General features: G+C 44.4%; 1 protein-coding gene across 1 annotated transcript in view; it reads right to left on the bottom strand.

Annotated features, from left to right (window-relative positions):
* Positions 1–3,206: 3,206 nt before the first annotated feature.
* LOC123978127 (prospero homeobox protein 1-like) overlaps positions 3,207–23,746 on the bottom strand; it is a 33,182-nt gene continuing 12,642 nt past the window's right edge. Inside the window, exons 4-5 of the mRNA XM_046061260.1 lie at positions 21,726–21,920; positions 3,207–8,162 (exon numbers count right to left, since the gene is read on the bottom strand). Of these exons, the coding sequence (XP_045917216.1) occupies positions 7,977–8,162; positions 21,726–21,920 (381 nt within the window). The 3' untranslated portion in view covers positions 3,207–7,976. The remainder of the gene's footprint in view (positions 8,163–21,725; positions 21,921–23,746) is intronic.

Raw genomic sequence — 23,746 nt, 5'->3', positions numbered from 1 at the left:
GGGAAGAGAGGCGAGGGGACCAAGGGAGGGAAGAACGGGGGTGGGGGGAAGAGGAGAGGAGGTGCAGAGTGGTGATGGCTGCAGACGGACGGCCCTTTGTTCCTCCTTTCCCAGGCTCCTCTCTTGAGCCTCCGAGGCTCCAGTTGCGTTGGAGCCTTCCAGAGAGAGAAAGAGAGCGAGAGAGAGAGAGGAAAAAGGGGGCACAATGATCTGTCCAACTGGAATCTTCCAATTCCACAAAGCAAATGCACACACACACACACGCGCGCGCAAGTGATGTGGAGATGGAAAGGAGGGAGGGGGCTAGAAAAAGAGAGTACAAATTAATCAGAAGAAAATGAATAAAGAATCAATATAACTGAACACAGCATGAAAAGAAATGGCAAAGAATGCATGAGGGTGATATGAAGAAGACATCATAAACAGCACACGGAAAGTGTAAGGTGCACATGCTGACCACTAGGTGTCCCCATCACTGATGCCAAATGTGGGCAACCCAGAGTTAATCCCACACTGTGCCAGTGGCTCTGGAGCATAAGACCAGTGTGTTGCTCCTTCCACAATTGATGCAATCCAGTGTTTAATTACTAACACATGCAGAATGAATCCACCAATCTGTGCAATTCAAAAATCTGTTTTCATGGTTTTTGATTGAAACTGGAATAATTTGCGCATGAAAAGTTTAATTCTAGCTGCAATGATGAAATGAATGCACTGTTAAGCAAATAAAAGGTGATACATACAGATTGCCATCCTCTGTAAACAAAAGTCCTCTGATGGAGAAAATCTTCAATAGCGTTCTGCTGTTTTAGCTTGAAGCCCACAGTCATTTTGCAGGTGTAGGTGTCAAAGTGGTTCAAACGGTGGACAGCTCATTTTGATTGTTGGTAGGAGGATTGCACAGAGAAGAAATCGAAAAGAGGTCCTGAGTCCTTGTGTTTCTTCGTCACAAAGGTTCCTCGGCATGGAGAGTTACATCAGCGCATGTGTGTGGTGAATATTACCACACACATGCACATTTATATTCTGTTTGTTGTTGGGTTGGCGTGCTGTAAATTCCCCACTGCCGCCAAGCCGTAAAACACACTTACCCACTAAAATCAATGTAAAAACTTAAAGAAAACAATTTAGCTAAAAAAAAACAGACACTTTTAACACTAAATGGAAAATGTTCTTGAACTTGAGTGTGTGATAACAGGCGACCACGAAGGGAGGAGGGACTTGGAGAGGGACCTTGGGGACAGTGTCAACGTTTTCTGTGCCGGAGCAGGGACAAACATTGGGCAAACATTGGGAAAGGCTGGCAGCCTTTGAGATAGTGGGCCGTTGATCTAAGACTGAGGAACTAAAGTCCACTATCTCCTGTCTGATACAGCAGCCAAGGTCTTGCTGACACACAGAGCCACAGAACAAACATGGATATATACCTGAAGACAATGACCTTTGAACCCCCAGCGGGAGAGGTGGAAAAAACAGGAAGTGGTGAAAGTGACTCCAGTGACTTCCTCCCTGCAGGCCAAGAATGAATCAGGTAGAATGATTGTAAGTACACGGGTCATTGTACATAAAAAGAGCGCACACACACACACTTTCAAGAGTAGGAGGCACAGATGTGGTGTGTGTGCACGTGTGTGCCTACAAGCGTGCGTGTGATAGAGGAAACGAGAGAGTGAGTCTTCAGATGTAGCGACAGATGGTATTTGATTACAGAGCAGACGGTCGGTGTTGTACAAAGATGCTGTCTCAGCCCAACCTAAGGAGCTGTAGCCTCCGGTTAAGGCAAGCGGAGGGAGGCAGGCGGAGGACGAGAGGGAAAAGGAACACGGGAGAGAGAAAAAAAAGAAGAATAAAAGCAAGCAAGCAAGAAAGACACAAAAGAAGCAACTCCAAAAATGAGCATCAAAGCAAAAAGAGTGAAAAGCAGTCAGGCAAGAACAAAAGGAAGAAAAGGAACAGAGCAACGGGCAGGCGTGGTGGAAAGAACAGAGGTCATGATAAGAAAACCGCAAAATGACGCAGAGAGAACACACCAAGCCTTTTTAAATTATCGTATTTTACTTAAAAGACTCCCAAACTGATCATCAAATAAATTAACCACAAAAGAGTAGAGTGTGCATTTTCTTTACAAAAGAATGTCAGATCAAAAGATGTTTAGTATTGTGAAGATTAGACTACACATACACACACAAAGACAGACACCTATATGGGCATAAACTAGAGCTGCTACAATTAGTTGATTAATCCATTAGCTGATCAACAGATTAATTAATCTGCAACTATTATGATAACCGATTAATGGTTTTATTCGTTTTCATGTGAAAATGTCATTTGTCAATACATTTCACAAACGTTTCCTGCTTCTCATTTGATGCTTTTTTTAAAATCACATCTGATGGCAAACAAACTATCTGTGGGGTTTTGGACTGTTCGTTGAACAAGTCAAGTAGAATGATTACATCTCTTACCACTGTGCACAATTATACCAGGCATTTGTCACAGGTACCTTTTCAAAATTTTATAGACAAAATGATAAATTGATAAATTAATAAAGCAGATTAATCAATAATGAAAGGAATCAGTAGTGGCAGCTCTAGTTTGAAGAAACCCAAATTTCAAGAGGTTTGTCTTTCCGCTCAAGCTTTTATCTAAGCATATATTCACTTGTCAGATTGTAAAGCCCCTTGTGATTTGTTATATAATTAAAATTGACTTGACTTTATTCATTTGGTGTTTTTTAAAACACCATGGACCTTGATTTCCACCCCCTTTGTAGTTGATATCTTTATTCAGCTGTAGTGTTGTGGGTTGAAGAGATTTCATTGTGTGTGTGTGTGTGTCTAGGTATGATGATTGTTGCATTTAGCCCGATGAGGCAGCATCAGCAGCACTCTGTGGAGAAAACTAAGCTGGGATGTTGGTGCTCTGCCGTCAGACTCCTCATTAGGGCATTGAATTACTCAGAGAGCAGAGCAGCGCTGATTCACTCAGGACAGAGTAAATGTACAGTAAATACATACATCGGATTCAGTGATGTTCAGTGGAGCATAGGAGATACCAAGGTAATACTATAACTTAAATCACTTTCTTTCTATTAATGATCTCTCTCTCTCTGTCTCACGCACACACACACACACACACACACACACATAATGCACTTTTTATTGTGCCTGTACCTTTTTTAAGGTTATAAACATAAAAAGCAGACGTTTTCTACTGTTTTTCATTTTTATTTCCATTTTTTATTCATTTTGCACAAGCTTGCATATATACTGCACATACATTCAGTTCATAGAGGGTGAAGGCACGAAAGGCAATTTGACTACTGGTTGTTTTTGGGCTGGGCCAAAGCAATACGGGGGAGAAAATCTCAAGAGAAAATACAAAACAGCTTCAAACTAGTTTCAGCTTTCTAGCTCACCCTTGGCCCGGTCCTGGAAACAAACTTTCTTTTTTCTAACTGTCTGATTCCATTTAGCTGCCAAGATCTCCATTTCCATAATTTTTTCAATTGAATGAACACGCTAGAATGCTAATTTTTTAAATTCAATTTTAAGTAGATAGGGATTAAAATCTTGTAAGTTGGTTCTACTTAATAAAATGCAGTACAGCCTTCCCTGTTTGAAAAACGAAAGAAAATAACATCAAATAAATTAGGATAAATTAAACCAATAAATTACACAAAATCTGCAAGACAAATAGACACCAATAACAGAAAAAAAGCAGCCATGTCATGAGTTTTATTTTACAACCTGTGTGTAACTATTCAGACTGTATTTGAAACATGGCTGTTCCAGTTGGAATTACTGCACTATCATCGAATAATAATGTCATACAAAAAGCATCAACAAAACACTATTTACATAACATATTGCTAAGTTACACAAAGGCAGTATTTATCACTGTAAGTCCACATCATTGATATTTACAAAAAAAGAGGAGCAATGTAATAATAATAAAAAAGAATTACTACTGAAAGCATCGAGAAACAAAAACCCCTTTCAAACAGGTCAGAAAACAGATCAGAGGAAATTATCGCAACACACACACATGCGCACACACACGTTGCAAAAGCTTAATGAGATGAGAATCATTTACATGTCAGGATGGTACTCCCAGGGGTGGGGGAGGGGCCACAGTGTTGAGAATTGTGTCACTCACTGGTTCACAGGTTCTCGTAATCGGTCTTTTCTCTCACACAGACACACACTCATATACATCTACACACACACACACACACTCACATACATACATACACACACACACACGCAAAATGCAAAGCCTACAGAAATTCAAGTCCAAACTTTTTCCAACTGTTTGAACCCAGTAAAAAAGGGTATAAATCACTTTTTTTCTGTCTGCAGTCTCTTTTTAAACTGGTACTATACAACATGTGCCCCCTCCATGACACTACTCTTCTGATGACAATGAGTTCCTGTCTCTCTCTCGGGTCAAATCTAGATCTACGTCGGCGGCAGTCTGCCCTTGGTTTTGGACGAGACTGGGTCCGCAGACTGCCAACGGGCCGCTCCGTGACATCATCATTACCCATCCGCTAGCCTAATGCATCGTTCTGTCAGCAAAAATTAAAGAAACGGATGCTGGTGCAACTTCAAGGGCACTGCCGACGGGAAACAGACCGCCGTTAAAGGCATGGCAGGGAAAAAAACAAACAACCAAAACCTCTCCTCTGTGGGCTTTTGGAAAAGTGGTTACGAGTACAGTTGGAGAGAGCAGGTCATCCCTCTTTTTCTATTCTCCTTTTTTTAACCACTCTCACCCCTCTCTAGCACTCTGAGAGATAATAGAAAAACTGTACAGCTATTCTTTGTTTCATCCTGACAGTATTTACAGTAGCAACAACAATATATCATACTCTGAAAACATATTCCAAGTTTATTTTTCTGATCTCAAGACAGCCATTCAGCACAATACAAAAAAGGTAAAGAAACCAAAAGGAAAAGTGGTCACAAAACCTGCAAAAAACCTACAACTATTGCTCCTAATCTACCAACAACTCACTTATTCAGAATACAGATTTAAACAAAGCCGTCACTAAAAATACCCTCAAGATTTCTTTTATGAAACAAGTTCTAACAGTGCCTTCCAAAGAACTTCCACTACAGTATATATTTTTCCCATATATTTATCTTTTACAATTCTTAAAAAAGGCTATATATGTATTTCAATAATGTTATCCTTAAAATCAAACAACCCCAGAAAAGGAAAACTTGACAAAAATATTCTCAACACGGTATTAAGGTCTTGCTAATCCATTTTTTTTTTGCACATAAGTCTTCATTATCCTGAATTAATCTTTTTAGGTGCAGGAACTCTTTAACTTCAGGGCGGGGTTGCAGGAAGGGGGAGGTTGGGGAGCGATAATAATCTGCGCATCAGATAAAAGTGTCCTTTGCTTTCTCCTTTGTTTGTGGTGCTTTAGAGCCCTGGGCTGGTGCTTTGAGACTCTGAGACATGCAGGGCCTAGCCCATCCTTCAGTGAGAAAGGTGTCCATCCCGCTCTCTCAGGGCCCCGGATCTTAAGAAGAACACTGTCCGGGGAGGAGGAGGGGGGGGGGCATAATGAAGGGAGTAGCTCTCTATCTTTCTCTGCCTCTTTTTGTCAGGTGCTTTGTCTCGCTTAGACAAGTCAGCAGGTTAAGCAACCTGTCCCTTTTGATCTTTTGTGACACACACACATACACACAAACACACTATAAGTTACCGATGTCGCTAAACCGAGATCAACAGCCAGCTCGCACGCACTCTAGAAAGTATTCAAGTCCTCCCATTGCTCCAAACTTACCTCATCAACAGAGCAGCTAACACTAACTGCTTATTAAAATTCTTAAAAGCCTGAGAGGGCGGTTAAAAGTAATAAAACACTAGATATAGAAGTACAACTCCAGTGGAAAATCTGGGATTAGAATCTCAGGTTAAAGTGAAAGGAATGGCGTTTAACAAACCGGGCACAGTGGCTTCAACAGAATCTCACTTTGGGTCTTAAAAGCTGCCAGATTGGGACGGAGGGACAGAGCAGAGGGTTTCAGGTGCGTGTTGCTCCTCGCTCTGTGTCTTTGTCCCCGCTCTTTGTAGTGCTGAGAGCTTCTCCATCTACCCCTGGGGTGAGTGCTCACCTCTGACCCCGTATTGTTGCAGCGAGAGAGGAGCGAGATCACTCAAAGGCAGGTGAACATGGAAGGAAGGAGCAGAGTGTGTGCGTGTGTGTGCTTGTATGTGCGTGTTGTTTGTGGGGGAAGTTCCACTCGAAGCAGAATTAAAGAACGCCTGTGTTTCAGTTTATTTTCACCTCTCTCTCTGCCCTCCTTGAATGATCTTGCTCTCTGTGATGCTTCTATTTGTATGCATTAAATTATCTATTGTTTCAGCGACACTGTACTTTAGATTGCCACAGTATTCTGATATATTCAAGTATCAACTGCGATTGAAATAACTTCATAATGTAATTTACACCTTGGATAGGCTAATCACTATAAAAGCCTGCCATATAAACAGGTTGACTTCATCGCACAAATGAGCTATTCCGTGGACAGTGCTATAAAAAGACAAAAAACTACGCTGTCATCGTTATGTATGTTCACCAATTCTGAACAGATAATTAGACAAATAAGATTTATCTGATAGTTTATCAAATGGCTCATTTAGTGGGAATACGTTGGTTCTCAAAGCTGGAGTGGCTATGGAAATTTAGCCGTTCAAAAACAGCAAGTCACACATCAAAAGGCCAAACTTCTGCATATTTCTATACTTCTGCACCATTTACTTCATGTGTTTCTGCAGCCCAACTCTTTTTCTAGCATCATTGCCAGACTGGTCCTGTGCAGGATAGGCTAGTCACTACAGACTAGAGAAGATAGAGAAGCCCGCACTGGTGTCTCTCCATTAAAACCCCAAATCAAAACTGTTTCCAGGCAAGTTGCCCCAGAACCCAACCACCAAAAAAAATAAATAAATAAACAAAACCAAAGTCCACTTCAGAGATGGACAAACAAATACGAGAGTAAGGAGAAGAACGGGAAATTGGGGCAAAATATATCAGAATCTAAACTCTTGTGGAATAATATTAATAGCAATAATTTATTTTTTTCTGCAACGGCATCAAGGGACAAACAAATCTCGAAGTGCTAATCTTCAGCAAGCAGTGGTGACAAATAATAATAATCATGAACAACAATAATAATAATAATCAAAATAATAATATACAGCCAATAAACACAATGCCCTATGGAATGGGCAATGGAAAACACACTTCAAAACATGGTAGAGCTCAGTAGCTATTTGAAGTCCCACAGACTAGTACAGACCAGTACCACGAGTCCAGTCTTAGTCCAGTTAGTAACCTCACGAGGCCTTCTTTTTGTGTGCGAGTGTGTATGTGTAGGTGTGTGTGGCTGTCCTGTTGGGGACATCTTCATTAGCATAGTCTATTGGGCACCCACTTTGCACTTTGTGGGGACAGTTTATTTGGACACCCACTGGATGGTAGGGACACCCCTGTGTGCCATGAGTAAAGTCTTTAGGGAACCCAGCCTATGTTCTTAGTAGTGTAAATGGGAACTCCTTCCGCACACCGAGGACTCAGTAAGTGGTGATCATAAAACAGTCCAAATGGATGAGGGTTCACACGGTCCAAAAAACACCCAGTAAGATTAGAGTCTCTTCAGTTCAGAATCATAGAAAAACAAAACAAATAACCATCATGATAATTATCATATAAGAACAACAACACAATAGCTAGGTCATTTAGGATCTGCCACAGAGGCTTCAGATTGGGAATGCTACTTCATACTTCATAACTTTCATACGTTCAAAAATAAAAAAAAATACAAAACAGGAAATCAAAAGTATAGTTGGAGAAAAGGAAAAAAAACAAATAAGAATATCATCTTGAAATTCTATGAAATCAGAAGATAAAAAAGCGCAAAGCGTCGAGCGAGGAGGAGGAGGAGAGGAGACATTTACTCGTGTAGAAGCTCTTGGAGACAGTTGGGAGACTTGAAGATCTCGGGGACCTCGCTGTCCAATTTGCAGATGACCTTGTAGATGGCCTTCTTCCAGGACGGGTCCACGTCTTTGCCCGCCACGATGGCGTTGAAGAACTCCCTCAGCGTGATTTCGGCCACCTCCAGGAAGCGATCGGGAACCTTTACAGACACAGGAAGGAAAGAAATGGTTACTCATCTGTGGAAGTACACTGACCACGAAAGATTTGAGAGAACACAAAACCAATGCTGACCACTCCTCATTCTGCAAGTCGACATTTGAGAGCACACAGGCGCGGATTCATAAGAACAGAACAGATTTGAGCATGCAATCCTGACTCGTTTTCTCGAGTCTGCTCTCAATTTTTCTGATTTACTTACTTTATATATAAACTATGATGATTTCTAATGTATTTTTCCCATTTAAAAATTTCAGAAATCAAATTCAGAAAGTTTTGTGCTTGCAAATGAACAAAAACCTGTCATAGATGCCAAAAGCATATAGAATCGACTCAAAACTTAAAAGTGAATTGTTTTAAATTGCTGAACCTTTATCAAGGTTCAACAACAACAACTAGGCTCATAACATAATTTTAGTTCAGTTACTGGATATTTCTGAAATGCTCCTTGGGAGTTGTAAATTATTTCTCTCCTTACTTTTTTATGTACACAGCCTTGTGCATTTCTCGTTTTATCAAAGAACCGGACATTTTCTAACACAGTTGCTGATCTTTTGTACTGATGAATCGGGTTTTCTGTCCATCCAAGCCTTTGAAGTGCTCCAGCTGCCAGTCACCTAGTCTATTCAGAAAATGAAAGGGTGAATGAATGCCCAAAACAACTCCTTCCCCTTCACAGCACTATCATTTTGGAGCAGTGTTTGCTTGCTTTACGCTCAACACTGCGCCTCCAGCCTTTTAGAATAGGTTAATATTTTCACAGTGGATGTAAAACCATAAATCTCCTGTCTTTTACGTTTATACTTCCTTAAAAGCCGATTGAGGCGTCAGCCTGAGAAAAGTAACTTCTTGTGAATTCTCAGGTTTCTCACACCTCCCACTTCCCTCCCCACAACACGGTGAGCGTGACATCTTTATGAGTCCCACTGTAAATCTGTGACCAAACAAGAGAGCGGAGCTGAGTGAAGAGCGGCAGAGAGGTGCTGGCGAAAGAGGAAGTACTAAATGCTTTGGGAACGGGTAGACACGCCGCCTCTTTAGTGTCCCTGACAGCAGCGTTCACCGACACCATGGAGATGATTAGTCTGGCAAAGATCTGTGACACCTTCCCCCAAGCCAACACTCTGTCACACACACACACACACAAACACACACACACACACACACACACACACACACACACACACACTCATGCAGGCGTGAGCACACACACCAGTGCACACACCTACTTGTGCCAAGGAGATGACACATCCTGTACTGTTACAGAGCTCTACATAATGCTTGCTACACACACACACACACACACACACACACACACACTAGCTACCCTGGTGTATTTGGCTGAGTCTCTTTCCTCAACTCAAAGCTCCAGGGCGACGCAGCCTTCAGGGGTCACCTGCTTGGATAATGCTGACTGTCTCCCTGCCCGCCTCCCTTGATGCTCGCACACACACACACACACACACACACACACACGCACACACACATATATACAGCAGCTTGCCCAAATGCCTGACAGTGCGCACTCTGCTCCGCTCCTCCAGTGTCCTGCAGATACTCATCAGGAGTGTCAGGACACAGCAAGGTTAGTGGCCACTGGAACACACACACACAGTCAAAAAGACAAGCATGCTTCTTCACACACACACACACACACACGCACGCACGCACGCACGCACGCACACACACACACACACATACACACACACACACACACACACACACACACATATACACACTTATGCACACATGGGACAGCCACCCACCCCCCTCAGGGTGATGAATGGAGGCTAAGATGCCTGTGTGTCTGGTGTGTGTGCACATTTCAGTCCACTGCTCGAGTGAAAAGGTGAGTCGTGAATAAGGAGCTTGTGCGCTCAGTGTGTGTTTGTGTCTGACAGAGAGAGAAACACACACAAGCTAACCCAATTCCCCAAATATTGAATTCCCCTCTGGTGCGATGGAAGTTGATATAATTAATTGTTTGGACTGCTGTCATCTCTGAAATACTGGCACAATGACCCCGGTGCGAGGGCAACTGTGTGCGTATGCGTTGTAAGTGTATGTGCAGGCATGCGTACCCTTTTCCCAAAAGACCTCGCTAACGGCCCTGTGCAGCGCAGCGGCCTATCCGTTAGACGCAGGGAGTGCCGCATTACTAAGAATATTCCTGCATGGAATTTCTCCTGACGTTTTGACTATAAAAGGACAGCAAAACGCTGACTGCAAGGAGAAAGCAATGTCAAGGAGAAAAGGGTATTGGTATTTCAGATCCTCTTGACTGAGAGAGCGAGAATGGGAGGGAGGGAGAGAGTGATGGCAAGAGAAGGAGGGGCTGAGAAGAGTCTAAGGAGAGAGAGAGAGAGAGCGGAGCGACGGAACAGAGGGAGTTATTCCTGTCCCACAAGCCTTTGTTTTGCGAGGACGTGTGAGTTGTGTATGTGAGCAAGCTGCCTCCTGACCAGCAGTGAGCCTTAACTGTTTGCAACCCCTCCTTGTCCCACTCTATCCCCCTCACTCCCCCCTCTTCATCTCTCTCTCTCTCTCTCTAGGGTCATCTGTTGGGCCTTTGTTCCAGAGGCATTGTGGGGGATTATCCAGTGTGGCCGTTCATTCGCTCGGCTGTCCGGTAAATGGGGCCAATCGCGTGGCTCACAATCCTTCATACATATTTCATAGGGCTTTTTAACAACTTCTCAGCAGAGCCCAAAATTAAAGGACAGATGTACAAAGAGGGGAGGAGAGAGGGAGGGGAGGAGAGGAGAGAGAGAGGAAAAAGAGTATATAGCAATGGATGGAGGGTTGCGCGTGTGTGTGGAATGACGCCTGGAAAAAGCAAACAAGGTGACCGGTCAGCTACGCTGGCTAAATCTGAAAACACACTATTTTTCTCTTTGACTTACGCCGGCGTCGTTCTCACCTGAAAACAGAGCTCCAGGGCAGATACATCTGAAAACACCAGCTTTGTGGTTTAGTGTGGAAAACGGAGTTACTCAGTCATGGTCAGCGGCTGTGTGGCAGTACATTTAAGAAGACAACTTTCTGTCACCTGACTTTGTCTGTGATCATTCATTTTAAAATGTCACTATAGATAATTACGCGGCACAGATGTTGTCATTAATCTGTACTTATGTTTATTTTTGCCAGACGACTTTGCAATCATGACAGCGATCAGTGTCTAGCTGAAGTAGCACTGAGACACTGATCCCTGGTCGACAGGGAACATTTAAAGAATACGATCAATTCACCATCCGGTCATTTTCAGATTTCAGATTTTGCCAACTTGGATGATTCTGAATGAAAGTGGACTAGAATGATTAAGGTTGACCTCTTCATGCGTCACACACAGGCGCACACACACTTATTGCTGATAAAATCGAATGGCCTTAAGAAAAACAAGGGGTTTTGTTCTGAGGGAAGGTGCAAGACAAACAGGGAGGATGGAGGTGTGTGTGTGGTGGTGGTGGTGGGGGGGTCCACAAAAAACAAAAGCTTTCATGAAAAGGGATATTTTGTTGCTCGATCCCTGTGTAACACAATATGAAAGGAGAAAGACAGAGGGAAAAGAGGAGAAAAGAATCAGCAAAGGAGAAAAAGATGGTCTCTAATACGCACACGTTTCCCTAACCTTTGCATTGTGCTGAGTGTTGGGTAAATGCCAATCAAGAAAGAAAGAAAGAAAGAAAGAAAGAAAGAGGAACCTCTCCGACAAGAGACAGCAATGAGGCAGTTAATCACTCTCATTCAATGACTCTCCCCTCTCCCCCACAACTCTCTCCACCTCTCTCCATCTCCTCTCTTGTGACAGGTTGCTTTGAGACAGAAGGATAAGCTCTTTTTCAGAGAGAGGGAATCGGATTTCCTGCTTTTTGATGAGATAATAAAATATGACGGAGGACAATAGGAGCCTGTGGACGGCTTGCTGAGAGCTATTCACTCCAGCAGTGGCCCCTGTCTTAAGACTGCTTAGATAAACGTTTAAAAAGGTAGCCAGAGGCCCAAGCCCTCACATAAAGGCTACTGTTACACACACTGCATGCAAGTGTGTGTGCGTCTTTGCATGTGTTTCGGTAAAGCCTGAGAAATCTCTTCTCTCTCTGTGACTCAGGGTTGGCTGTTTGTTTGGCCAACGTGTTTCTCCCCTTTGCTTTTGGGAACTGTCAGGAGATGCATTGCACCTTCTATTTGCACAGCGCTGGCCAAACAAGACGAGACCGTGGAAGATAAGGCTGTGTGTGCAAGTGCGTGCTTGTCCTAGTGAGCTGTAGCCTTGAAGGATGAAATGCAGGGACACAACATAAGCCCCCGCTGCCAACCAGGTTAATTCCTAACCCCAACTCAGCCTGGGAATACCAACACTTCCCATGCTTTTCGGTCATTGTATGTGCTTGTATGTATGCGTGAGAAAGGGAATTTATAGATTCTGTAATGCGCTGAATGCCACAGACAGGCATTGATGTGTGATATGTTTCTCCGCAGTGACTATATCTTAAGAACACTTCTGCTGACAGCGAAACATACTTTTAAAAACAAGAGTTGAAACTGAAGTTGAGCAGGCCTGTGACATTTCAGTGAGTCAAGCCAGAGCTTCCCGAACCCCGAACACACACTCACACATAGGCTGTGCACCCTGTGCCTCACGTATCTGTTCTGATCAATAATCTACAAAGGCCTTGATAAGCCCTTGGCCCACACTGTCACTTTAGGCAAACACAACCCATGTCCCCTTTCTTCCTACCCCTCACTGTGCCTGTCCCCAACCCCCTCTGATAAGACTGTGCCATGGCTGAAGAGTCCAACTGACAACCGCACTGGATTCTTCGTTTGAATCTTTTCCTTTCCAAATGCTTAATTTTCTTCATTATCTCAATCTTCCATTTTCCCTGAATTCCTCTCAAATGCTCAAATCTCTCATCCGTGAAGTGTGCGTTTTTCTCCGTGCTTAGGCGGCTACTGGGACGGGAAACAGGCCTCAAAGCTGAGCAAACACCAGCCACCCTCACTCCACTGATAGCCTTGAGAACATGGAGCCTTGAGGGGCTGTTGTGTATACATGTAAGTGTGTGTGTGTGTGTGTGTGTGTGTCTGTCTGTGTGTGTGTCTTGCTTGTCTAGTGTGTGTGAACATGAGCACTAGCGTCACATGGGCCCTTCTCAAGGTGCACCTCCGCTTGGGAGTCAAGGACAGGACAGGGTCAAAGGCACTGATGAAGTTGCTCTCCTATCCTATCCTATCTTTCTCGCTCCTCTCTCAACCTTTACTTGTCTCAATCCCCCACCCTTCACACACACACAAGGTTGCTAGCTTTATATCAAGCCAAGCAATAGACACAGACAACAGACAGAAACATAATATGTACTCAGAAGAATTGCAAACAGCAGGGGAAACCAGAAATCACAGTTCAAGCCCTTGTTTAGAGACTTAAAAATTCATCGTCTGAGCTTGGATGGTGGACACAAGCTGAGAGAAAGCGATTTAAACGAAGGGGGGTCACAGAGCTCTGTAATGGGGCCTCTGGAGGTCAGGAAGTCACCCCGGCTCAGAGAGGCCGAGTGAGCAGGAGGCAGAAGGGAAAGAAAGGAGCAAGGGAGTCTGGAAGATAGGAACAGGACATCTGGAGAGGAGGAGAACCAAGGGAGGGAGGGAGCGGAAGAATAGAAGGGTAGGAGGAAGGAGGGTGTGGGTGGGTGGGGAAAACAATAAAGGATGGAGAGCAAGGAGCTGCAGCGAAGGAGGGCGGATGGAAGATGGATGGATGGATGGAAGGAAGGAGAAAGGTAGGAAGGGCAAGTGAGAGAACAAGATGGCAGGAGAAGAAAGGAAAATAATAAACTGCAGATTGGATTGAAGGTGGGATAGTTTGGCATCAGCAGGGGAAATGGGAAGTGTGTGTGTGTGTGTGAGTGTGAGTGTGTGTGGGGGTGGTTGCTTTGACACATCTGCAGCTCTGATGCACGCCCTGGTCATTTTGGCATGAGTCCCTTTGCCATGGTTCATTAGTCTCTCACGCACACACACACACACACACACACACACACACACACACACACACACACACACACACAGAGGGAGACCAAAATGGTCCAGAAATAATGACATAATCAGCAGCTGTGCCACAGAGCAGGCTGCCCCTCACAAGGTGACCAGGGACAGAAGGAGGGAGGAGCGGGGAGAAGAAGGGAGGAGGAGGAGGAGGGCAAAAGCAGGGAGGAGGGGGAATCAAGTGTTGGACGAGTGCAGTGAGTGGATATGTTTGTGTGTGTGTGAGCAGGTGAGAAAAGGAGAGAGGGGATCATGTAGTTCTTTATGTTTAAGTGATTCTGTGCCACCCCCGGTGCCCCAGGCTCTACACACAACTCTGGCCATTTAATCAGCACACAGAATAAAGTGGCTTATTCTGACATACACATGCACATATGTGAGCGCGCGTACATACATGCTCACACACACACACACACATACACACACACACACACACACACACACACACACAAACTGTGAAGAAAAGACCTGTCAGCAACGTCAAACGGAGGCCCTCAATAGCCCCCGGCTATTCACTGAGAAGCAGATGATCCTGCTCTCTATTCTTTTCTTTCCCTAACTCTTCTCACTAAGAGAACTAAAAAGCCAAGACAAGTCGCAAATGATGCTCATAGCACAGAGAAGAAGTCCGCTAAATCTAAAGGTTTGTAAGAATTTTGTTGTACTTCTTTTAGATAAATTTGCCACAGAGACCACCTGGGTACAGTCAATTCACTAGTGTTGTTACCAGTCTCTCTTTAAATGGTTGGTCCCCCCCCCCCACAAAAACAAATTTTCTCACTAACATCTAGCACTATCTAGCCTTTCAGACCGTATTGGTTTTATTTGCCCTGGTTTTCCTCCAGAGCATGCTGTCAAAACATTTTATAGGGATTATTTTTTTGTTAGAAAGTACTTTCAGTGAAAACTGTTGACAGTGATCGGTAGCTTATCCCGGACACTGTTTCTGTTATGGAAACGTTTGGGTAAACCAACCTTATGAGTCTTTTAGCATTACAGTTATGACTTCTCAGCAGGGAATGAAATTAGCACCATGCCACCTGCCAAATACAGGGTAAATGTTGGCTGTGGCAGGTAAAAAATGTAGGTCATCTTCCACCATGGTAGATAGGTTTTTCTCATATTAATAAACATTATTTTTAAAAAGCAATTCTTAAGTTAAGAATAGTCAGGGATTAAGGTTACGTGGTATAGTACATATTTCTACTGCCAGGTGCTACTGACTCAGTGTTTACAATTCTAAAGCGTTCTACTTATAGCTCAGTGACAGACAAAAAATGGAGTGGCCAGTAGTGCTTTCAGACCCCGCTTCTCACAGTCTCATGACTTCAGTAAAACGACACGTTAGATTGAGAATCTGATCGTACATCATATTATTATTGAACTCTACGTCTCAGTCTGTATCTGCAACCATGCATCACATCTGTGATTCTGTTCACATTGAAAATTATAAATATGAGAGCAGAACATAAGACGCCCCCTCTCCTCAGGTCATCATTACAGCCTTAATTGTAGCATCTCTGTAGATACAGAAGCTGGTGTGTCTGTTCACTCTGGTTGGAAAAACAGGTGCAAACACACACACACATACGCACATGCACATATATGCATATGGTTATAAAAGAACAACAAATACTCTACTTATTAATTGTTGCTGGATATGGCCGGGTATAGCTATAATGTGCACACATGATAAATGCACATAGGGGAGTTTGGTGTACTTCAACTGTTCATCAGTGGTAGCGATAGAGACCAGGGGAATGACAGTAGAGACTGTAGATATGAGGGAGAGAAATCGGGTTATTGGAGGTGTGTGTGTGTGTAGTTGACATAAACCCACTGGCAAATTGTATCGGTTGTATTTTTGGCAGCTCTGAACCTAAATCTATACCGCCAGCTTTTCATCTCTCTCCCTCTCTCCTCTACTGTTTCTTGTCTTCAATCGCTCTTCAAAGAGAACCCTAGAGCCTTTTATTGAAAACACCACACCTGTGCGCGAGTGTGTGTTTTTAGTTACTTATGTATGTTCAAATATTTTTGTATCTATGTCTTTGCCTGTGCATCCAGTGCAACGGCCGTGACCTTTTCACCTCAAATTCCCTGAGGTCGAACTCCGGTCAAAGAGACACTACACTCACACACAATCATGACCTACTGGTGAGAAAAAAAAAAAAAGAACAGGAATGAAGGAGTGCAAGACAGAGAGGGGAAAAGCAGGAGGAGGAGGAGAAAACAGACATTAGCCTCTCTGGGTGGAGAACAAATGGAGCCCCGAGAGGGACGTGAAGAGGAGGAACGAGGGAGTGAGGGGGGAAGGAGAGGTGAAGCACACAATGCTATGGGGCACGGCGGTTGGACAGACAGCATCTGCTCTCAGCTCTCTGTGGCTCTGGTAATGGATGGAGAGTTAGGGAAACACAGAGAGAGCAGGAAGGAGGGAGACGGAGAGACAGCGGGACAAAAAGCTGGGATAAAAAGAGGGAGGAAGAGAGGAGAATAGAGGGAAAAGGCAGAGACTGCATGTGAGGGAGGAAGAGAGCTGACTGAGGGAACAGGAGCGATAAAGTCAAACTTTAGAAAGTTTTCTATCACTATTTGGCCACTTTGGATGAAACAAGCACAGTGAATATGTGTGTGTGTGTATGTGTGGAAGGGCGTTATCTATTCAAATAGAGGGATGACAGACAGACGGACAGACAAAAGAGGAAGAGGGACAAAAGGAGTGAGACATCTTTCTAATAGGAGAAAGAGCAGCTGATAAGGGAGGACACACGATACTCGCACACGGATGAAGGCTTCTCACCGCGTTCGCTGGTGCCTCCCTCTCACGTAGAGATCATAGGGACTTCCTCTTTTAAATGCCGAAGTGTGTGTGTATGTACGTATGGGTGTATGAGTGAGTGCGTGTGTTCTCGGTGGGAGGAGAGGTCACTGACAGAGGAAACTTGGCCTAGTCTGTCTTATGGAAATCTGAGAGTTTCCCAGAGCCATCATAAAACCGCCTCTTTATCAGACCCCCACCTCTCTCTCTCTCTCTCTCTCTCTCTCACTGTGTCTCTAACCCATTACCAGGTCACACACATTCCTGTCATATGAAAGATGATGTGTGTTGTCATTGGGGGTTCAAAGACAGATAGAGGAGGCTGTGGAGTAAAAAGAAAAGGACACTAAGCGAGAATTTTCACTTGAGTCCTCACATGAAAGCGCTGCTCGCTCAAAGTCAAGGCTTTGGGAGGCCGGGCGTGTTGTCGGAAGACTTTGATGGCGATGGACAGAGCGAATGAGAAGCGGAGAAGAAAGGGAAGAAGAGAGGGGATCAGGAGGGGGGCTGAGAAAAGAGGAAAGTGGAGCCGGGGTGTAGGTAATTAACGGCAAGCTCTTTAATTACCGCTGGTGTTCATTGTGCCAGAAGGAATGTGACAATTATGCCATTAAAACTTCCTAATGGGGGGAAAAAAGCGAGGGGGGGGGGATAACGGAAGACATGCAAAAGAGGAGGATGAAAGAATGAAAGGAGAGAGGCAACAGAAGGAAGAGAGAACGGCGAGAGGGAGCGAGGGAGGAGGGATATGAAAGGAAAAGGGGAAACAATCGCGACAAAAGAGAAGCTGGGAGGGAGATGGGGAGCGTATTAGGCCAGCACAGTGACAGAGCAGATTAGCATCAAACAAGAAAGGCCACAGACGTGTGGGTGTCTGTGTGTGTGTGTGTGTGTGTGTGTGTGTGTGTGTGTGTGTGTGTGTGTGTGTGTGTGTGTGATCACTGAAACAGAGGACATATTCATTCCAAAGACGCCACCAAGGTGGATGGAACTTTGATGATGCAGAATCTGGCAAAGGGAAAACTCAGTGTGTGTGTGTGTGTGTGTGTGTGTGCTTGCTGAATCTGCGTAGGCTCCTGTTTCAAGTGGTGGTGCAGGCAGGTAGGGGAGGAAGAGGAGGAGGAGGAGGAAGAGGAGGAGGAAGAGGAGGAGGAGGAGGTGGAGGAGAAAGGGGAGAGATCCACAGAAAAGGGCCTTGGGGGCATCCTGATACACATCCAGTACATTTCCATCTCCATGTTACCTCTATGACTCACACACACACACACACACACACACACACGCATTTAAGACAGAAAAAAATAACAAATGTGTCCGTGCACATGCGTAACACACACAAACACATCATATCCACACAAACATCAAACAGCAAAAAACACACAACCCACGCAACTCCACTCACCAACACACACGTTCATACACACAAATAACACCCACACACACAACAACGAGCCACACACAAACACTTACACGCAGAGTCTTCGTGCTCATCAAGGCGGTTGGTTTTGTCAGGGGGGTTAGAATTTGCATGGCTGGGCAAATTTTCCTTGTGCTGAACTCTAATCAGCTCCTGTATCTCTCAGACACCTGCCCAGCAAAAAAACCTTAATATGCAAAACACTTTCCCTCCCTGCTCCACTGCTGCAGCTCCTCGGCCAACAGAAGACTTATTCACCTGGCTGCTCTCACTCTTTTCCTCTCTGTCTGTCTTCTTGCAAATTTTCAAATTTATGTATGCAAATAGACTGTTCCCCTTAAGCCTGTTTGCACAGTAGCTTCCTGGTGCCAGGAGAAGAATGATAGTTTTGTCTGAGACTCAGAAAGAAGAGGTTTGTCAGGGGGAAAGATGTCATGTTACGTGTGTGTAGGCAGGTACATTTTAGTTGGGTGCTGTGTTCATGCATGCAAACTTTTTCTTGGGATTTGCAAACTCTCTTTCTAGAGGTTGTTCTGTCCATGTTTGTTTTTGACCTGTTATGTGAGTCCTACAAACCTAACTCTAAGAATCTTTTGGATCCATTTAATTTCTTTAAAGTGAAATACACCAATTCAAAGATACAATGTACGTTTGAGTTGTGTCATCCAGTTTACATTTGGCCCAACTGCTAATGTAGTTAGATTTACCTTTACTTACTTTTAGGGCACAAACAAAGTTAAAAACTATGGTGAATGAAGGTGAATGTCCCTCTCCACTCAAAAATGTGTTTTGCTTATTGTTACCTCGTGTTTTGCTTATTGTTTCCTCGCTTGGATGTTTGACATTCACTGCGCAGAATGATGCATATGCAGAATTTGACACTAGAAGTCTGTTTTCAAATGTATCTGCACTCACCTTATATCTTAATCATGTGCATGTTTGATTTTGTCACATAAACTAGTCTGGAAGCCAATCGTGGTCTAATATGCAACTTACACAAGTGGGATGTGGAAATGTGAAACCTCCAGTGCTGATACACTGAGAATGGACTTTTCAGTGAAGCAGGAGACACTGTGTGTCCAGGCTTTTGAAATGAACAATATTTGCATATTCATAGAATTTTGATTATGCAATGATGGAGAAAGAATAGATGTTTGGAAATGTTTAACTAAGAAAGGGATCTTTAACATGTGTTCTGACAAACAGTACAGGCCAAAAAAACAAATATATACAAATATATGTATATGTGTGTGTATATAGTATGTATTAATCAAGTTTGTCAAGCTTTTGTGTTTTGGGATATTATTTCCCAACAGGGACTTCCATTTCCTGTTGTAGGTGTCAGGTGATTTACGATAAGCAGTGCATAATTTGATATGAAAACAGAAACAAGCCTCTGAAGGAAAATAAGCCTCTGATTCCAGGATCAGGAAAAGTGAAACCAGAATGATAAGAACAAACTCAAAAAAGAGAGTTATTATCCAATAACAGTGTTCTCCTTACTGTGATTTGCTTTTACCGTTGGTGGTATAAAAATATAAACCTTGCTGCAGTCATTTAAGGTCACTCTGTCTTCCGGATTTAAACTTAGTCCCCTGTCATTAAACAAATCATTCCTGCACCAGTCATGAGCAGCTGAACAGAAGAAATTGTGTCATTTTTCTTTGTGCTTTGCTCTGATGGACTCTGGGCTTATTGAGACCTCGTATATACAAGCGCTTCTGCCTGCCAGAGTCTTTCAAAGCCTCCCTTAAGAGGACTGAAGATGGATGTGGGGAAGTGTGTGTCTGTGTGTGTTTGTGTGTGTGTGTTTGTTTGGGTGCACACAGTGGAGCCCCAGTGGACAAATAACGGACAGAGAGAGATAGACGTAAACAGGGAGAAAGAGAGTGAAGCACTTTAAATGTGAGCGCTGCAAAACTCCCACTGCTCACAAGGGCACTTCTCTCCCGCACGTCATCTCTCTTTCCCCCCTCTCTCCTTCTACCCTTCTTTCTCCCCTTTCCATTCCCCTCAATTCCCTTTCTCCTTCCCTCCCTTCATCGCTCTCTCCTTTGTCTCGGAGCTCTCACCCTCTATCCCCTATCTATCCATCTCCCTCTCCCCCCTCTTTCTCTCCCCTTCCTCTCACTAAAACAGTAGGACGCTTAACCTTGATAACAGTGAGATTTTTTCCCCCCTCAAAGTGACACACACACACTGGAGAAGTGCTTTGCCAGCATGCCAGGCCGGTCCAAGGGACGGCTGTACCCTTCGAGGTGAACAGGACACTGGGAAATGCAGCAACAACAAAACACTCACACACATAGACTCGAACTCTCTAACAATACATACACACACACACACACACACACACACACACACACACACACACACACACACACACACACACACACACACACACACGCACACACACACACACACACACAAATCACTCCAGGTTCTTCTTAACACAAGCCTTTTAAAGGTCTATTGTCAGCTGACATTGAGAGAGCACTGGCGATCCTGGGACATTTCACACACACACACACACACACACACACACACACACACACACACACACACACAGTGGGCGAAAGGAGAAGTGTGAAAAATGAAACATACTAAAGGTGAAGTTACCTGCTGAGAATTTATGATTACAATGCACTGGAAGACACACACATAAACATCTCACCACAGACAATAGTTAAATGAGGACGGGGAAGTAAAATGTGGTTTCTCAACGATCCCCCCCCCCCCACACACACACAGACACACACTAGAAACACGGATGGGAAATTAACAGTGAAAAAGAGGCAGACAGGGCGAGGTGTTTGTGAGGCTTCTTCCTCATTGGATGAGAGTTCCTCACATTTCTATATGGCTGAAGCATGTGATACACGCTTCAGACAAAAAAATCTTCATATGATTGCTGTCCAGTGAAAATCATCCAGCTCCACATCTGCTGATATTTAATTATATTATATTATCACAAAGCTAGAGGTGGTTTTCACAGGACAGCGATGATATACATAATAGTAAAGTGTGCCAAGAGCGGCAGGATGTATAAGAGACTTGAACTCAGCATTGAGAACAGTCACAGCGAGGTGGTGTCAGAGAGGACATGGTGAGATGGTGTCACACTAGCCGACTGCATCACCAGGTATCAGGTGAAATTCACCGTTGTTTGATATGGGCCACACTATCTCTCAGCTCCTCCTCTCCCTGAGAACATACAGCTTTTACAGTTTGGTCTGCATTCAATTGCTGAAAGTGTCTGTGTTTACCTCAAAGTCATTGGCCTTGTTGTAGTGCATGTTGAGGGCTCGGAAGAGCTCACAGTCGCGGCTGACGCTCAGCTCCTCGCTTCCCGTGACTCCGTCGTTGATGGACTGGCGGGCAAACTTCTCCATCTGGATATAGTAGAACTCCCTGAAGTTGCTGAACCACTTGATCAGCTGGGAGGTTATGCAGCGATTAAACTGGAACAAGAGATGAGGAGGAGTTAGCACTGTTTAGGGTGCCAGTATTGTTGAAAAGGAAAACTCAAATATCACTTGAAATCCAATGAAATTTTGAGTGGAAATCAATGGGAGCTGTAAATGTTCTTCATGCAAGCAGTGTAAAGGAACGACTGTCATGTCTAAACCTTGTCAACCCATTGGATTTGAGCATGAGCGAAAAGAAGAAGTGTACGGATGACAGCGTGTCATCAGGGAGTCAAGATGGGAGGTGATAACTTAAAAGACTGAGAGAGAAAGATAAAAGACGAGAAGAAATATCACAGGTTGTGGAGAGAGGGAAGATAATAGAGATATTAAGTAAGACAGCGAGCAAGGAAAGGGGGGGAGAGTGTGTGTGTGGTTCATCTTCCCCACTGGGAGCAGACCTCCCCCCTATCATAACCCTGAGAGTGGAGAGAGAGGTGGAAGGGGGGGTCGGGTGTGTCTGTGTGCACGACTGCAAACACATAATTGACCAGAAAAACGATTAAGTCATCATCTGAAGCGCCCTGGCCCGCAGGGGGCTCAAACATGTACTTAACCCCGTTCACCAATTACACCCCGATTCTCTTCCCCTCTCCGCACCTCCCAGGCAGAAAGAAAGGAGAAGAAAAAGAGCAAAAAAAAGAAAGAGGAAGAGAGAGAAGAGAGAGAAAGACATGATAAGCGTTGCAGAGAAGACTGTGGCTATCTGATCTGTGCCGCTCGACTGGATTCAATAGGACGAGGTAAACCTATTAAGAGCCTCGGCTGGTCCCCCCCCCCGCCTGGTCTCAGCAATGAAAACAGACTGTCTAAACATCCAAACCACTAGATAAGGACCTCAGGGGCTCAGGATAGCTGCCCAGCCCTGTCACCCTATAAAATGCCCCAGCGAGAGCTCTTCATTGAACTCCTAAAAACATACTAATATCACCTTTAATTCTTTCCTCATTGACACCCAGAACTGACATCTCACAAATTCAAAATTCTAGCATATGAAAGCTTGATACCCTAACCACACACACACACACACACACACACACACACACACACAAACACACACAGACACAAGCCTTCACTCCTCCCTCCCCTCTGCTCTTTTTTGTGGTACTGGAAGAATGGGGGGACAAAACGCTACTAAACGCTGAGCGGACTGCTCGCTGGGGAGGCAGAGCGGTTTTGACATGGAGATTAGGCTCTGGCTATTGTTCGACAGCACACAGACACGCACAAACATGCGCACACACTCTTCGTGATCTGGGATGGCAGTCAAACACACGCAAGCGCATGAAGATCTGAGGGTGAGGCAACAGAACAGAAAGACGGGCAGAAAAGTTGGCAAATCAGAAGCCTGGAAAGAGTTGGGCCAAAGTGGGACGGGGCTAAAGGAGAGGGCTGTACCTTTCTGGAATGATCAGCAGATGATAATGGCGGAGTGGAAAAGAATAAGTCCGCTTGACATTGTTTGGCAGGGGTTTGGGAGGGTGCATGTTGGGGGGAGAGGAGGGGTAGCATGGTGGCTGTCGTAAAGTGCAGGGTGAGCATAAATGGGGAAATGAGGGAGGGGGGGCAGGGAGGAGAGGAGGACGGGTGCAGGTCAGTGCAGTCGGACAATAGCGTTTCGCTGGGGGGGGGGGCAGAGGCTCGGAACGTGAGCAGTCAGCAAGCTGGGGTCATGACATCGGAGTGTCAAACAAACAAACTACTGACACTTACAAATACATCGGCTGCACGGGGCTATTCTTAAACACACACAATGTAGCAGACAGTTGGAGTGTGACAGAGCCCAAAAACACTGTTTCATTCAAGTTGTCAGTGTAAGA

The sequence above is a fragment of the Micropterus dolomieu genome, linkage group LG10 (genome assembly GCF_021292245.1).
Source record: "Micropterus dolomieu isolate WLL.071019.BEF.003 ecotype Adirondacks linkage group LG10, ASM2129224v1, whole genome shotgun sequence".
Classification (NCBI taxonomy): Eukaryota; Metazoa; Chordata; class Actinopteri; order Centrarchiformes; family Centrarchidae; genus Micropterus; species Micropterus dolomieu.
This window is presented reverse-complemented; position numbering and strand designations above follow the sequence as displayed.